The sequence below is a fragment of the Carassius carassius genome, chromosome 9, assembly GCF_963082965.1.
Source record: "Carassius carassius chromosome 9, fCarCar2.1, whole genome shotgun sequence".
NCBI lineage: Eukaryota > Metazoa > Chordata > Actinopteri > Cypriniformes > Cyprinidae > Carassius > Carassius carassius.
In genome coordinates, this window is record NC_081763.1 from 31658729 (window position 1) to 31677380 (window position 18652).

The following is an 18652-nucleotide window of genomic DNA, read 5'->3' on the forward strand; positions in this document are numbered from 1 at the left end:
GCCACATGCGTCGGGAGTCATTAAGCTGGAAATGTGACTCTATGCTTTCCCTCTATCTGTGTTTGGCGGCTCTTACTGCGCGCCGGAGAGCATAGCACGATGCTTTGTACTCGCTCATGTTTCCTGACAGAAGACCGGCGTTGTAAGCAGCAGTTCGTTTGTTTACTGCTGCACGGATTGATCTGTCCACCCACGGTTTCTGATTTGAGAATGACCTTGTAGTTATTGTATCCGTGGCTTGTTCGGCTAGCGTGTTTACAAAGCTTAACGTTACATCCGTGAACTCGCTGACGTCAGATGAACTTGCGCGAAACATGTCCCAGTCTACTTCATCAAGAGCCGCCTGTAACGTAATCAACACTTGTTAATGTAAATTTTGCTGTGTAGTTCAGGTGTGTTTGATTAGTGTTGGTAGCTTTACAGTCACCTCTATGAGCATATACCTTTATTTAGCACATGTTTACATTACTCTCCACATCTTGTTTTATCATGACAGATCTCAGGATCGTGATGGTGGGTAAAACTGGAGCTGGAAAGAGCGCAACAGGAAACACCATTCTGGGACAAGAAACCTTTAAAGAAGAAATTTCTTCTAAATCTGTGACGGTGAAATGCCAACAACATCAGCAAAAGGTGAAAGGTCAAATCATCTCAGTGATCGACACTCCAGGACTGTGTGATACGTCAGTCAGTGAAGAACAACTGAAGACAGAATTAGTGAAGTGTGTAGAAATGTCTGTTCCTGGTCCTCATGCATTTCTGCTGGTCATCAGACTGGATGTGAGATTCACAAATGAAGAAAAAAACACAGTGAAATGGATTCAGAAGAACTTTGGAGAAGATGCTACACGTTACACCATCGTTCTGTTCACTAGAGGAGATCAGTTAGAAAAAAAAATAGAGGAGTTTCTTACAGAAAATAAGCAGATTAAAGATCTAGTTGAACAGTGTAAAGGAGGTTATCATGTTTTCAATAACAAAGATAAAAATCAATCACAGGTCACTGAACTGCTGGAGAAGATACACAGAATGGTGAAAGAGAACAGAGGAGAGCATTACACAAATGAGATGTACAAGAAAGCTCAGAGGAAAATAATGTTGAAAAGAGCTGAACATGTAGCCTTAGTAGGAGCATCTGTGGCAGGTGTAGGAGCAGCAGTTGCTGGAGGGACATTACTGGGCATTGCTTCTGGAGGAGTGGCACTGCCTGCAGTTTTAATCGCAGGAGGTGCAGCTCTAACAGGAGGATCAACTGCAAAAGTTATTGTAGATAAAAAGTAATAAGTTGAGCTTTCTTAGAAAACGTGGAAACCGATTGCCTCATATTTTTCAAACAAAGTTGTTAATAATGTTTTTGATAAAGTTGATTAAGCTTACTACAACTTTAGGTAATTTGTGGATTTTTATAGGTTACAAGACGACTTGAGTATTGGTAAATCAATTTGACATGTTCTGCCAAATTAGAGATTTAAGTTAAGCTTAGTACTCAGAACCCAAACAAAACAGTTTACTTACAAATATGGAGAATCATATTACTTAAACACGTGGAAACTGTAAGTTGATAATAGAAAAACAGACAACAGATTGTTATCACAACATGGACATTTATTTGCATGACTTAAATAAAAAATTAAATATTGATGTCTCTTTTCTGACACCATGTGATTCTAGATTTGTCTGGTCAAATGGAGAACAAAAACACTTGTAAGGTTGAAAAAAAATGCAAGGCTTCCCTGTCCAAAACCTATCCTCTGTATCCATAATAAAATAATATTTTATACCATCATGTTGATGGTTTCTTTAATCATTCAGCAAACCTACAGCCTGACCCACCATATAGACCACCCTTACACTCTGTCTTACACCCTATAAACAGTTTCCTATTTCTTAAAGAAAAAAAAGAAAAAGAAAATAGATTTTTTTGCTTACATGTTTTCTGGTTCAACACCATTTGTGTAACTGTAATAATAAATGTGCAAAAAGTGCTTTCTATTGAAGTCTTCAAGTTCTTAATTTCTGATAAATTATTCTTTCTGCTTGAGATTTGGCTAGGTTTTAGTAGTTTTACTGGTCAATAATGGACCACAATCCAGTTTCTTACTAGGTCACAACTGTTTCTATTTTTTATAAATTTCTGTAGAATGAAATACCATTGTAATACACAATTCAGATTCATTACCCTCAATCATACTAGTCTTAGCTTTGGACCCCAGTGCAAAAACACTTCAGTCACTCCTGCTGTCTGACCTGATGCTCTGTGGTGAAACTGCTTTAAAAAAATGCTGGTATGTGGATGTAATTATGATCCATTAAACAGTTCTGGGTAATTCTTTGACATTATTTTTTTTCTCTGATATTTCACTTTATTTATTTATTTTATTTTTTTATTATTATTCTTTCAGAGTATTTGATAGTATCAGGATCAGATTGTCTGTCTGTGGATGAGGATGTCACTCTGTAGACAAACTGCTCTAGACTCTCAGATGCAAGCTGAATTCAGTTCAATTAATTTCAAATTTATTTGTATAGCGCTTTTCACAATACACATAATTTCAAACAGCTTTACAGAAAATGCATGTCTACATTACAGAGCAGAAGTGAATGTGTCCAAGTAATGTTCATTTCACAAATTAACAGTTCAAGATAATAGAATCATATACTTAGCTAACGTGAAATAAATTTAAGGCAGAAGCTCATTAAAGCAATCATTACAAGTGTGAACATAATGATTACAATATAGAGAATGTTTGGCAGCTGTTGGCGTCATCTTGGGTCCTCGCAGGGGTCAGCATAATCTCTTCATAGGTGTTGGGTCATCTGGAGTCTTTCTATGAGGCTGGATCTACGCTGGAGCTGGTGTTATCTCTACCTTGAGATGGGCATCCCAGGTTAGGAACAAAGACTGATAGAAATGAATTAGCGAAGCTGCTGTTCATAACGTTTCAAGCAAAAAAAAAAAGGGATTTATCTGATCTAACTGGGAAAAAAGGCAAGGACGAGATTGAGATTCATTTTGCGCATGCTTGGCTGAAGAGATGTGCATTTAATCTAAACAGAGAGAGTGTGTTTGAGCCCCAGACATTATCGGGTAGACTATTCCAAAGTTTGGGAGTCAGATGAGAAAATGATCTCCCTCTTTTAGTGGACTTAGATATCCTAGGTACTTCTAAAATTAGGCTACAGAGTTTTGTGTTGTGAACTTAAAGAGTGTGATGGATTATAGGGCATAAGAAGATCAGTTAAATATAAAGTGGATTAACAGCCTAAATACATGTGTATTCACAGCATTCGCAAAGATTGGTGTAAGGGTCTTTTCATTGCTAAAGCTTCAGCAAGTTCATGCTATGATGAGCAATATCTAGCCTAGACCAGTGGTTTTCAACCTGTGGGCTGGTGGTATTGCAGGTGGGCCGCCAATTACTATTAAAAGAAATAATAATATTATTAATATATGTTAAAATGTCTAAGTCATAACATAATAACATCATTTCATATATATAATTAAATAACAAAAAAATAAATATTAAACTGTAACTGTGCTTCCACTATTCGAGCTCGCTGATTGGTTTAAAAATAAACCGCCAATTTATCTTAAATATTTTTGCTGCATATGCTACAGAACATCTCAGTTATGTATGTAACCATGGTTACCTGAATAGGGAACGAGATGCTGCGGTGACGTCACCGTATGGGAACACATAAGCCGGGATCCAAGGAAGCATCTGCTCAAGCGGAGAGAACCCGGGAGCCAGGAGCCATCCTCACATCCAGACTGAAAAACTTGATAAAAGTGCTCGGTGAGGACCATCCTGCCACAGCACAGATATCATCCATAGAAGACCCACTGAGAAAAGTTTGTGAAGAAGCCACTGCTCTCATGGAATGAGCTCTAATTCCTAAGGGCAAAAGCGAATCCGCGCGCCTCATAGGCTAAAGATATTGCCTCCACCAGCCAATGGGACATGCGTTGTTTTGTGCCAGCATGGCCTTTATTCTTATGTCCGAAACAGACAAACAGCTGGTCAGACTCATGCCATGGGGCTGTACGATCAACATAAGTCTTTAGCGCTCTGACAGGGCAAAGACTTAGATCTCCTGACCCCGCCTCTGCAGGGGGTAAAGCCTCCAAGACCACTTGTTGAAAACGGAAAGGGTTAGAAGCAACCTTAGGGACATAATTAGGCCTCGGTCGCAGCAATACCTTCACAGAGCCCAGTGCAAATTCCATGCACGAGGGTGAAACAGAAAGAGCCTGTAAATCCCCAACTCTCTTGAGGGAGGATAAAGCCACAAGAAGAACTGTCTTCAGAGTCAGGATTTTATCCGGTATAGTTTCCAGGGGCTCAAACGGATGCCCTGATAAACCTTGCAACACAATAGATAAATCCCATGAAGGAACTCGCACAGGGCGGAAAGACCTCAGCCTTCGCGCACCCTGTATAAAACGAGAAACCAGCAGATGATGGCCCACTGAGGCACCATCTATATATACGTGGTTAGCTTAAAAGGCTGCCACGTAAACTTTCAGAGTGGCTGGTGTTACTCCATCAGAGAAACGGTCCTGAAGGACCTCCAGTACTGAAGCCACTGGGCAGTAAACTGGATCCATATTACGAATTCCACAACAGGTCGTAAACAGTTTTCATTTGAAAGCATATAAGCATCTCGTAGAAGCTGCTCTAGAATTCAGTATAGTCTCGGTGGTTTCAACAGAAAGACCGGGACATACTAACTCACCCCGCTCAGAGGCCACGTCCACAGCTTCCACAGATCTGGCCTTGGGTGCCAAATCATTCCCTGCGCTTGCGATAGCAGATCCTGTCTGAGGGGAATCTCCCATGGAGAGCCCGCTAACAGACTGATCAGGTCCGCAAACCACAGCTGTGTGGGCCACCACGGAGCCACCAGCAGCAGCTGCTCCACTCTGTCCAGCCGTATCCTGGATAACACCGCTGGAATTAAACGAATCGGGGGGAAAGCATACAAGCTGGTTCTGGGCCAATTGTGAGCTAACGCATCCAAGCCCAGGGGCGATGGAGGGCATAGGGAAAACCACAGTGGGCAATGCGTAGTCATGCTCGACGCGAATAAGTCCACTTTTGCCTCTCCAAAAATCTGCCATAAGAGGCTCACCGTTTGGGGGTGCAATCTCCATTCCCCTTGCTCCAGAGTCTGTCTGGATAGCAAATCCGCTCTGAAGTTCAAACGTCCGGGGACATGAACCGCTCGGAATGACAGAAATCTGAGACCGAAGAAGAATATTTCTTGCCAGCCTGCACAGGGGGCGAGAGCGTAATCCTCCTTGATGATTCAGATACGACACAACCGCTATGTTGTCTGACCTAAGTAGTACATGATGGCCGATCAGCAGATTCGAGAAATACTGGAGAGCTAGAAAAACTGCCAGTAATTCTAACCTGTTTATATGCCAACTGCGTTGTGTTGCTGTCCACACTCCTTGAGCTGGGCGCCCTTGACAAACAGCTCCCCAACCGGTCAAAGATGCGTCCGTCGTGACAGTCTCTCGGGAAGCACAAATCCCCAGCCGAACTCTGGCTAGAATGAATTCGGTTGACATCCACTGTTTTATTGACATAACACACCTCTGTGTCACCGAAATCGTCCGATGCGGAAGACAACGGGGTGAAATGTTCCGACTGAAATGTTCATATAAAGTAATCCCAGACGGATTACAGGGGATGCCGCTGCCATTAGACCTAAAAGTCTGAGGCACAAGCTCACGTCACTGTGAAACCCGCTATGAAGCGACGTACGCATGACGCGATCGACTGAACGCGCGGGAGAGATAGCTTTGCTGTCATCGCGCAAGAGCCCAAGTCTATAACCAGAAAGGTTATCCGCTGAGAGGGAATTAAAACACTCTTCTTGAAATTCGTGCGTAAGACCAGGCTGTTTAGATGATTCAGCACAAGATCCCGGTGAGAGTGTGCTTGAGTCTGCGATTGTGCTAACACCAGCCAATCGTCTAAGTAGTTCAACACGCGAACGCCCTGGAGCCGCAACGGGGCCAGAGCTGCGTCCATGCATTGAAAAAGTACGGGGAGCCAAAGCTAAGCCAAAGGGAAGAACGCGGTACTGATACGCTTTGCCTTCTAAAGGGAATCTGAGGAACTTCCTGTGTCTCTTGATGATCTGAATATGAAAGTATCTCCAGGACACTTCGCTCCATGTGACTAGTAAGACAATTCTCTAATAACTATTATGATGAGTTTTGTTCCACCCGCTTAAATGATAAAAGTACTTGTGCTGTAAAAACTATTAAGACTGTGTCTGTTCCCCGAATAGTGAGGTCAAAATATAATGTAGGATCTAGAAAAAATCTTATCGTAATTAAACCAGAAAAATGTAAAGTAAATGAACAAAAACAATTTTTAAAGTTTGGGCTCATAAATATTAGATCACTCACACCCAAAGCAGTTATTGTAAATGAAATGATCACAGAAAATAGTTTTGATGTACTCTGCTTGACTACTGTTATAAGCATGAGCCCCGTCAGACTAGTCGTGGAGGAGGTGTTGCAACAATATATAGTGATATTCTCAATGTTACCCAGAAAACAGGATAGAGGTTTAACTCTTTTGAAATACTTCTGCTAAATGTTACACTGCCAGACATGCAAAAGAAGTCTAATGTATCTCTTGCTCTGGCTACTGTGTATAGACCACCAGGGCCGTATACAGAATTCCTAAAAGAATTTGCAGATTTCCTCTCAGACCTTCTAGTTACAGTTGATAAGGCGCTAATCATGGGAGATTTTAATATTCACGTTGATAATGCAAATGATACATTAGGACTTGCGTTTACTGACCTAATAAACTCCTTTGGAGTCAAGCAAAATGTCACCGGGCCCACTCATCGTTTTAATCATACACTAGATCTAATTATATCGCATGGAATCGATCTTACTGCTATAGATATTGTACCCCAATGTGATGATATTACAGACCATTTCCTTGTATCGTGCATGCTGCGTATAACTGATATTAACTATATGTCTCAGCGTTACCGTCTGGGCAGAACTATTGTTCCAGCCACCAAAGACAGATTCGCAAATAACCTGCCTGATCTATCTCAACTGCTATTTGTACCCAAAAATACACATGAATTAGACGAAATTACTGACAACATGGGCACTATTTTCTCTAATACATTAGAAGCTGTTGCCCCCATCAAATTGAAAAAGGTTAGAGAAAAACGTACTGTGCCATGGTATAATACTCACTCTCTCAAGAAAGTAACTCGTAGTCTTGAACGCAAATGGAGAAAAACTAACTTGGAAGTTTTTTAAATTGCATGGAAAAACAGTATGTCCAGGTATAGACAGGCTCTAAAAACTGCTAGGGCAGAGCATATCCACAAACTCATTGAAAATAACCAAAACAATCCAAGGTTTTTATTTAGCACAGTGGCTAAATTAACAAATTACCAGACGCCACCTGATTCAAATATTCCACCAACGTTAAATAGTAATGACTTTATGAATTTCTTCACTGATAAAATAGATAACATTAGAAATACAATAGCGAATGTAGATTCTACAGCGTCTAACACTTCAGTTTCATCCATCGCACCCAAAGATAAACTGCAGTGCTTTACAAATATAGGACAGGAAGAGCTAAATAAACTTATCACTGTATCTAAACCAACAACATGTTTATTAGATCCTGTACCCACTAAATTACTAAAAGAGCTGTTACCTGTAGCCGAAGAACCGCTTCTCAATATCATTAACTCGTCGTTATCTTTAGGTCACTTCCCAAAACCATTCAAGCTGGCGGTTATCAAGCCTCTTATTAAGAAACCAAAACTAGATCCTAGTGTACTGGCAAATTATAGGCCTATTTCAAATCTTCCATTTATGTCTAAAATTTTAGAAAAAGATGTGTCTGCTCAATTGAGCACCTTCCTGCATAAAAATGATCTGTATGAAGAATTTCAGTCAGGTTTTAGGCCCCACCATAGCACAGAAACTGCACTTGTTAAAATTACAAATGACCTGCTTCTTGCGTCAGATCAAGGCTGCATCTCATTTCTAGTCTTACTTGATCTTAGTGCTGCGTTCGACACCATAGATCATGACATACTCATAGATCGATTACAAAACTATACAGGTATTCAAGGGCAGGCTCTAAGATGGTTTAGATCCTACCTGTCCGATCGCTACCATTTTGTTTACTTAAATGGGGTGTCATCTCATTTATCATCAGTAAAATATGGAGTGCCACAAGGATCCGTCCTAGGTCCCCTTCTATTTTCAATATACATGTTGCCCCTTGGTAATATTATTAGAAAATACGGAATTAGCTTCCACTGTTATGCTGATGATACTCAGCTATATATCTCAACGAGACCAGATGAAACTTCCCAATTATCTAAGCTAACAGAGTGTGTTAAAAATGTAAAAGATTGGATGACAAATAATTTTCTCCAATTAAATTCGGATAAGACAGAGATATTAATTATTGGACCAAAAAACACTACACAGAATCTTGTAGATTACAATCTGCAACTAGACGGATGTACTGTTACTTCCTCTACAGTCAGAAATCTGGGTGTTATATTGGACAGCAATTTGTCTTTTGAAAATCATATTTCCAATGTTACAAAAACCGCATTCTTCCATCTTAGAAACATTGCCAAGCTACGAAACATGTTATCTGTTTCTGATGCAGAAAAGCTAGTTCATGCTTTCATGACCTCTAGACTGGACTATTGTAATGGACTTCTAGGTGGTTGTCCTGCTTCGTCAATAAACAAGCTACAGGTAGTCCAAAATGCAGCAGCTAGAGTCCTTACCAGGTCAAGAAAATATGATCATATTACCCCAATTTTACAGTCTCTGCACTGGCTACCTATTAAGTTCCGTATCAGTTACAAATTATCATTACTTACCTATAAGGCCCTAAATGGTTTAGCTCCTGCGTACCTAACTAGCCTTCTACCACGCTACAACCCATCACGCACCCTAAGGTCACAAAACGCTGGACTTTTGGTAGTTCCTAGGATAGCAAAGTCCACTAAAGGAGGTAGAGCTTTTTCACATTTGGCTCCCAAACTCTGGAATAGCCTTCCTGATAATGTTTGGGGTTCAGACGCACTCTCTCTGTTTCTAGATTCACCAAATCTAGATTAAAAACGCATCTCTTTCGCCAAGCATTCGAATAATGTATCTCTTAAATTGTGAATGTAGTTGCGTCTGCATTTTTATTCTTTAGCTTGGGTTAAACTAATTTTACTTTGTTGGATCAGCAGCTATGCTAATGATGTCTCTATTTTGTTTCTATGTTTTGCCACGGGATTTACATCACGTGGTAACTAGGATTTACACAAGCTCCAGTCTGGATCCAGAACACCTGAGAAGAGATGATGCTGACCCTCAGAGGACCCCAGATGATGCTAACCTTGAATCAACAAACAGAACTAACAATTATTGCTACATGTGTGACTGCATCCTATAATTACTATTAATTAATAATATTGATAGTTCATCATCTAGCTGACTACGTCTTGTATTATTATTATTATTATTTTTATTTTTCTAAAATCCTGTCAAACGTGCACAAACTACTAGCTACTACTAAATATTGTTGAAACATAATTTTCTGTAAAGTTGCTTTGTAACGATTTGTATTGTAAAAAGCGCTATACAAATAAACTTGAATTGAATTGAATTGAAAAAGTATGCATCCTTCAGATCGATCGTGACAGTTGTTTGGTTGAATCTGAGACAAAATAGACTTTACCGTTAACATCTTGAATTTGCTCGTCCTGAGTGCAAGATTCAAATGGCGTAAATCCAGAATGGGTCGCAACCCGCCATCTTTTTTTGGCACCACAAAATAGCGGCTGTAAAAACCTGACTCCATCTGAGAGGGGTGTATTTCCTCTATAGCCCCTTTGCTCAGCAGAGTTGACATCTCCTGTCGCAGCACCGCTATTTCCTTTGGTTTCACAACCGTGGGAAGAATTCTGCGGAAAGGAGGCAGGCCTTTTCGAAACTGAATGGTGTATCCGTGACGAATTGTGCGTAACACCCATTGTGAGATGCCGGGCAAGCGTTCCCATGCGACCCGAAACAACATTAGCAGTCTCAAGATTTCCGCTTTCTGCAACGCTTTTATACGCGTTAAAGTGTCCGGGCACGAAAAGCTCGCAGGGGAAGTGCATGCGTCAAAGTCGTTGCGTCTCATTGTGTATAATCCTGAAACCTGTCCACGGCAGGAATTAATCCAACAAGATGAACATCGGGCTCTGCCGCTAACGAAAAAGCAGCGGCTGTATGAGCCGTCATAAATGGGTCGTCTTTGCCAGACCCTTGAACCGTCCCTCGGATTCTGAAAGCTGAATTCCGCAGAGTGTCTGAGGGGAACGCTCGGCATGATAACTCGATCCAATGCTGCTCGAAGCGCCCTTTGCGGCGAGACAGTCAGTGTTTGAGTGTGGGGACTGCAGTGAGAAGGTAGGATGCGCAAAAGCGGTCCAACAGCGCTCTCTAGAGGATGGCACAGTCCCTGGCAAGCAGCGAGAGTATCAGGAGCTGCTATTCGGGGCCCGAGAACGAGAGGCATTCCATGTAGGATTTCCCGATGAGGCTGGACGTAACTCGACACGCTTTAGAAGGAAGAAGGGGGCGAGACTTCCATGCCGCGGCCGAATTAGGCGCGAGATGTTTGGCGAGAGTCTCTTCCACCGGAGGCATCGCTGCATAGCCATGGTTCGCCATATCAGAAATGGTGGCGAAATCCACAGCCGCAGCCTTAGTGATACGTGCCAAGTACGGCTGTTTCCACTCGAAACCTCCTTGTGGTGGTCCGGGAAAAAAGGCAAGGGCCTTCGGGGCTGCACAGGTGTACGACTGGTTAAGAAACGGTCGTCCAGCTTAGATGAAGGTTGGGCCTCGGCCTTCTCAACCTCCCAATCCAGCCCAGTTTACCCACCGCACGAGAAACCACATCCAACAGCTCGCTGTAGGAGGGGGAAACGCGCTTCTCCTGTCCACTAGGAGGGAGAGAGCTAGCATCGGCCGCGAAGTCCTCAGACCCCGAGGCCGCGGTGGATAAAATGACGTCGGCGTAATGTCCACAACCGAAGGAGATAGCACCGTATGCCTCCGCTGTGGGCTGTAAATCCTCATTAGAGAAAACGACTGGTTCGACAAAGCTCTTTTCCTGCACTAGGGTAGGGGAGAACGAAAACACTTCTACCATCAAGCGCAGTACTCTAAGCCGCAGGCCATCACAGTGGGGACAAGAAGAAAGGCCGCTAAGCGCTGCCTGTGCGTGATGTAAGCCTAAACATACAACGCACCTTTCATGGGAGTCTCCCTTTGTTATGAACCTGGTACACGGTTCCTTACATTTGCGAAAGTTCATCGCGTCCGCGAAGAGGAGTTAACACTGTTCGGAGAAACCGCTGAGAACGCGAGATGATTACTAGGGCACAGATGATTCACTTTCCTAAAGGAATGAAATCTGAGCGAAATAGTGTGCGGCACCCAGTTATACGATGCGTGCGCATGCGTGGGGTGGTGCCAAGCGCTATGTGGCCAATAGGATTGGCGGGATGGTATAGGGCTTCAGACATTCGTCACACCGAGGGGTGTTCCCATACGGTGACGTCACCGCAGCATCGAAGTGACCTATGAAAGGGAACAACAAATTCAAACATGCATAAATGGCTGTCAACATGTTCCCTCCTGACTGCTCTGTTCATTGTCAGTTCATTCAATAAATACAGTCAACAATCTAGCTTCCGAGTACTAAGTTATTAACCCAACAATAGCGGGGTCAGTAATTTTTTTTTTTTTTCAGTAAGCCGCATATGTGTTCGGCTGTTTGGGCCGCGGGTTTAAAAAGATTAGGAACCACTGGCCTAAACTTTGCTGATTTTTTTTTCTTCTTCAGATGAACGCTGCCACCTGTAGGTTGTGTGTAAACATTACTCATGCAGCTGCTTTGAAGAATGAGGGCTTCTCCAGATATGGTTGGCTCCCCCCACATTGAACTGCGGTCAAGCCAGCCGCCAAGTAGAAAAGCACGGTCAATCTAGCCGCCACGTTATTTCTAGGGTTGCGTATAAACTGCGTATTACGGTAATACCGTCAGAGAACTGATCTGAATGCAGTGCTCTTCCAGCGAACGCTACTTTTTTTTCCCCAAACACACAGTCCGTTACTGTCTGATGCAGAATACCAAAATAAAAACCCTCTAATACTCATATTACAAAATAAGAACAATAATATATGCTTACATTCGAAAACCTATAAAAATAAAAGTTCTAGAATGCACAGACTGGTTCCACATCAGACAGGAAGTACAGTGTCAGCTGCATGCTGCTGCATCTACTTTCAAAAATCTATAAAAATAAAAGTTATAGATTGCACAGACCACTCTCACCTCAGATTGAGAGTACACCTTGCCACAATGTCAGCTGCATCGTTTCAGGACAGTCTGATTTGGAATTACAAAATTGGAGCCTCCCAAATCTCATAAACAAGCTGCTGCATCTCTACATTCAAAAATCTATAAAAATAAAAGTTATAGATTGCACAGGCCACTTTCACCTCAGATTGAGAGTACACCTTGCCACAAGGTCAGCTGCATCGTTTCAGGACAGTCTGATTTGGAATTACAAAATAAGAGCCTCCCAAATCTCATAAACAAGCTGCTGCATCTCTACATTCAAAAATCTATAAAATAAAAGTTATAGATTGCACAGACCACTTTCACCTCAGATTGAGAGTACACCTTGCCACAATGTCAGCTTCATTGTTTCAGGACAGTCTGATGTGTAATTACAAAATAAAAGCCTCCAAAATCTCAAAAATAATCTGCTATATCTCTACTTTCAAAAATCTATACAAATAAAAGTTACAGATTGCACAGGCCACTTTCACCTCAGATTGACAGTACATCTTGCCACAATGTCAACTGCATCGTTTCAGGATAGTCTGATGTGTAATATCAAAATGAAAGCCTCACAAATCAAAAAAAAAATCTGCTGCATCTCTACTTTCAAAAATGTATATTTAAAAAAGTTATAGATTGCACAGGCCACTTTTACCTCAGATTGAAAGTACACCTTGCCACAATGTCAGCTGCATCGTTTCAGGACAGTCTGATGTGGAATTGCAAAATAAGAGCCTCCCAAATCTCATAAACAAGCTGCTGCATTTGTACTTTCAAAAATCTATAAAAATAAAATTTATAGATTGCACAGACCACTTTCACCTCAGATTGAGAGTACACCTTGCCACAATGTCAGCTGCATCGTTTCAGGACTGTCTAATGTGTAATTACAGAATAAGAGCCCCCCAAATATCATAAATGAGATGCTGCATCTCTACATTCAAAAATCTATAAAAATAAAAGTTATAGATTGCACAGACGACTTTCACCTCCGATTGAGAGTACACCTTGCCACAATGTCAGCTGCATCGTTTCAGAACAGTCTGATGCGGAATTACAAAATAGGAGCCACCCAAATCTCAAAAATAAGATGCTGCATCTCTACATTCAAAAATCTATAAAAATAAAAGTTATAGATTGCACAGACCACTTTCACCTCAGATTGAGAGTACACCTTACCACAATGTCAGCTGCATCGTTTCAGGACAGTCTGATGTGTAATTACAAAATAAGAGCCTCCCAAATCTCATAAATAAGCTGCTGCATCTCTACTTTCAAAAATATATATTAAAAAAAGTTATAGATTGCACAGGCCACTTTCATCTCAGATTGACGGTACACCTTGCCACAATCACAGCTGCATCGTTTCAGGACAGTCTGATATGGAATTACAAAATAAGAGCCTCCCAAATCTCATAAATAAGATGCTGCATCTCTACTTTCAAAAATATATATTTAAAAAAGTTATAGATTGCATAGGCCACATTCACCTCATATTGAGAGTACATCTTGCCACAATCTCAGCTGCATCGTTTCAGGACTGTCTAATGTGTAATTACAGAATAAGAGCCCCCCAAATATCATAAATGAGATGCTGCATCTCTACATTCAAAAACCTATCAAAATAAAAGTTATAGATTGCACAGACGACTTTCACCTCCGATTGAGAGTACACCTTGCCACAATGTCAGCTGCATCGTTTCAGAACAGTCTGATGCGGAATTACAAAATAGGAGCCACCCAAATCTCAAAAATAAGATGCTGCATCTCTACATTCAAAAATCTAAAAAAATAAAAGTTATAGATTGCACAGGCCACTTTCACCTCAGATTGACGGTACACCTTGCCACAATCACAGCTGCATCGTTTCAGGACAGTCTGATGTGTAATTACAAAATAGGAGCCTCCCAAATCTCAAAAATAAGATGCTGCATCTCTACTTTCAAAAATGTATATTAAAAAAGGTTATAGATTGCACAGGCCACTTTCACCTCAGATTGACGGTACACCTTGCCACAATGTCAGCTGCATCGTTTCAGGACAGTCTGATATGGAATTACAAAATAAGAGCCTCCCAAATCTCATAAATAAGCTGCTGCATCTCTACTCTCAAAAAATATATATTTAAAAAAGTTATAGATTGCACAGGCCACTTTCACTTTAGATTGAGAGTACACCTTGCCACAATGTCAGCTGCATCGTTTCAGGACAGTCTGATGTGGAATTACAAAATAAGAGCCTCCCAGATCTCATAAACAAGCTGCTGCATCTCTACTTTCAAAAATCTATAAAAATAAAAGTTATAGATTGCACAGACCACTTTCACCTCAGATTGAGAGTACACCTTACCACAATGCCAGCTGCATCGTTTCACTACAGTCTGATGCGGAATTACAAAATAGGGGCCTCCCAAATCTCAAAAATAAGATGCTGCATCTCTACTTTCAAAAATGTATATTAAAAAAAAGTTATAGATTGCACAGACCACTTTCACCTCAGATTGAGAGTACACCTTGCCACAATCTCAGCTGCATCGTTTCAGGACAGTCTGATGTGGAATTACAAAATAAGAGCCCCCCAAATATCATAAATGAGATGCTGCATCCCTACATTCAAAAATCTATAAAAATAAAGGTTATAGATTGCACAGACCACTTTCACCTCAGATTGAGAGTACACCTTGCCACAATGTCAGCTGCATTGTTTCAGGACTATCTGATGTGGAATTACGAAATAAGAGCCACCTAAATCTCATAAATATGCTGCTGCATCTCTACTTTCAAAAATCAATAAAAATAAAAGTTCTAGATTGCACAGACTAGCTCAACCTCAGATTGAGAGTATACCTTCCCACAGTGTCAGATGTGTCACTTCAGGACTGTCTGATGTTGTATTACAAAATAAAAGCCAACCCCCCAACTTTCATATAAAGGTGAATCTCAATAAATTAGAATATCATGGAAAAGTTCATTTATTTCAGTAATTCAACTCTAATTGTAAAACTTGTGTATTGTAATTAAATTCAATGCACACAGACTGAAGTAGTTTAAGTCTTTGGTCCTTTTAATTGTGATGAATCTCAACAAGTTATTATACTTAAGAACAATAAAAAGAAAAATTGTGAATGGTTGATCTTCTTAATTTTCCTTTACTGTACATGTACTCAATAAATGGTAGGGGCTCCTTTTGCTTTAATTAGGCCTAAAAAAAAAAAAAAAAGTTTGGTTCCGGTTGGTCAGTTGAGGTCATTGGTCGGTAGGGAATTTTTTTTTTTGTTGTTTTTTTTTTTTTTTTTCTCCAGTGGCAGTTTTACACACGCGCGCTGATTTTAAATGTGTGTACCGGTACTTTTACGACAGTGATTCTGTATTCCCGTTTAAAGTCTGTTGTTGCCATAGACACGCAAAACGCACACACACACACAAAAAGCCTTCGCGGGAGTTTGACAGGTGATCTCATAGTAGATTAACATGGAGGATTTGAACTTGAAAAACGGAGTGTACAGACATCTTTTTGTAGTCAAACAACATTCTTTGTTATGTTCATTTATGTGGTTTATTTGATTTTGATGCTATAAATTAACTAGAAGCAAGAGACGATCAGTTAGTTTTAACTGATGATCTAACTTACAGCGATCTGTTCGACACATTCAAGAGCCACAAAACGGTATTTATTGTTAACATTTCTTTAAAAAATGACCACATTTGAAAGGTGAAATAACCAAATGAGACTTTGTTTCATATTAAAAGTAAGCTGGTAATCTTAATGTCCTGTCTGTCAGCATGTTGTCAGTGCCCTCTCTGTTCCGCGATAAATTGTTGACTCCCCCCTCCCCCCGTGTTTCTCTTAATGTTACGATTTCCAAACCTTAAGTTATAGCTCACTTTAGGAATTGACAGTTAAAGGGTTTTGATGCAATACTTAATGGTTTTTAACAGATTACTTAAGTGTAAAACAGCATTTAAAGGAAACTGTATTTTAATTAACGATGTGTGAAAGACCGTTCTTCCCCAGTCTCATAAAATAAATTTGGGTCGCACATAAATTGACAGGGTCGGTCGGAAACCGGAACCAAACAAATTTTTTTTTTAGGCCTTACTGCCTTAATACGGCGTGGCATGAAGGTGATCAGTTTGTGGCACTGCTGAGGTGGAATGGAAGCCCAGGTTTCTTTGACAGTGGCCCTCAGCTTAGCAGCATTTTTTTTTGGTTTCTTTCTCATTTTCCTCTTGGCAATATCCTATTGATTCTCTATGGGGTTCAGGTCTTGTGAGTTTGCTGGGAAGTCAAGCACACTGTGTTGACATTTCCCAACATGACAGCAGTAATGACTTTATGAACTACTTTACTTCTAAGATCGATACTATTAGAGATAAAATTGTAACGATGCAGCCTTCAGCTACAATATTACATCAGACAGTGCACTATAGATCCCCTGAGGAACAGTTCCAGTCATTCTCTACTATAGGATAGGAAGAATTGTATAAACTTGTTAAATCATCTAAACCAACAACATATATGTTAGACCCTATTCAATCTTAGCTACTAAAAGAGGTGCTTCCAGAAGTCATAGATCCTCTTGTGACTATTATTAATTCCTCATTGCCATAAGGGTATGTCTCCAAAACCTTTAGACTGGCTGTTATTAAGCCTCTCATAAAAAAACCACAACTTGATCCCAAAGTTGAGAACTACTTAATTATAGACCGATCTCTGTGGTTGTATCTCTCTATTTGTGTTATTGGATTTTAGTGCAAGACACTATTGACCACAACATTCTTTTGCATAGACTAGAAAACTTTTTTGGCATTAATGGAAGTGCATTAGCATGGTTTAAATCGTACTTATATGACCGCCATCAATTCGTAGCATTGAATGAAGAGGTATCATATGAATAACAAGTGCAGTATGGAGTACATCAAGGCTCAGTACTAGGGCCATGACTCTAAACGCTTTACATGTTACCCTTAGAAGATATCATCAGAAAACACAGTGTTAGCTTTAACTGTTATGCTGATGATACTCAGCTCTATATTTCTTCACTGCCCGACGAAACATACCAATTAAAAAAAAACAGAATGCATAGACGATTTAAAAAAGGTGGTGTTAATTATAGGACCTAAAAACTCTGCATGTAATAGCCTATAACGCTTACTAAGACTTGATGGCTGCTCTGTTAATTCTTCGTCATCTGTTAGGAACCTAGGTTTGCTATTTGATAGCAATTCTTTCTTTAAAAAAAACATTTCTATCATTTGTAAATCTGCATTTTTCCATCTCAAAAATATATCTAAATTACAGCCTATCCTCTCAATATCAAATGCAGAAATGTTATTCCATGCGTTTATGACCTCAAGGTTAGATTATTGTAATGCTTTATAGGGTGGTTGTGCTCCATGCCTAATAAACAAACTTCAGCTAGTCCTAGATGCAGCAGCTAGAGTTCTAAATAGAAACAGGAACTATGACCATATTAGCACGGTTCTGTCAACACTGCACTGGCTCCCTATCAAACATTGTATACATTTTAAAATCTTGCTTATTACTTATAAAGCTCTGAATGGTTTAGCACCTAAGTATTTGAATGGCATCTACGCTAATATTAGTCTGTTTCTCCCTTATTCTGAGGTCACCGTAGCCACCAGATCCAGTCTTTATCCAGATCAGAGGGTCACCTGCATTCAGTCAGTATCCAGACAAATGGAGGATTAGCAGCTAGAAAGGACCTCTACAGCCCTGTGAGACAGCCTGTAATTGAACTGTTGGCTTCATCGAGTCATTTGGGAGGCTCTTATTTTGTAATTACACATCAGACAGTCCTGAAACGATGCAGCTGACACTGTGGTAAGGTGTACTCTCAATCTGAGGCGAAAGTAGTCTGTGCAATCTATAACTTTTTTTAATATACATTTTTTGAATATAGAGATGCAGCAGCTTATTATTGAGATTTGGGAGGCATTTATTTTGTAATTACACATCAGACTGTCCTGAAACAAAGCAGCTGACATTGTGGCAAGGTGTACTCTCAATCTAAAGTGAAAGTGGCCTGTGCAATCTATAACTTTTATTAATATACATTTTTGAAAGTAGAGATGCAGCAGCTTGTTTATGGGATTTGGGAGGCTCTTATTTTGTAATTCCACATCAGACTGTCCTGAAACGATGCAGCTGACATTGTGGCAAGGTGTACTCTCAATATGAGGTGAAAGTGGCCTGTGCAATCT

At 40.4% G+C, this 18652-nt stretch overlaps 1 protein-coding gene across 1 annotated transcript; it reads left to right on the top strand.

The window, feature by feature from the left end:
• Positions 1 to 489: 489 nt before the first annotated feature.
• LOC132149754 (GTPase IMAP family member 9-like) lies at positions 490 to 1281 on the top strand. Its single transcript, XM_059559159.1, has one exon. The coding sequence runs from the start codon at positions 490 to 492 to the stop codon at positions 1279 to 1281; it is 792 nt and encodes a 263-aa protein (XP_059415142.1).
• Positions 1282 to 18652: the final 17371 nt, after the last annotated feature.

What these genes read in the sequence shown, in the direction of transcription:
- LOC132149754 (XM_059559159.1), top strand. Translation starts at nt 490, where the DNA reads ATGACAGATCTCAGGATCGTGATGGTGGGTAAAACTGGAGCTGGAAAG.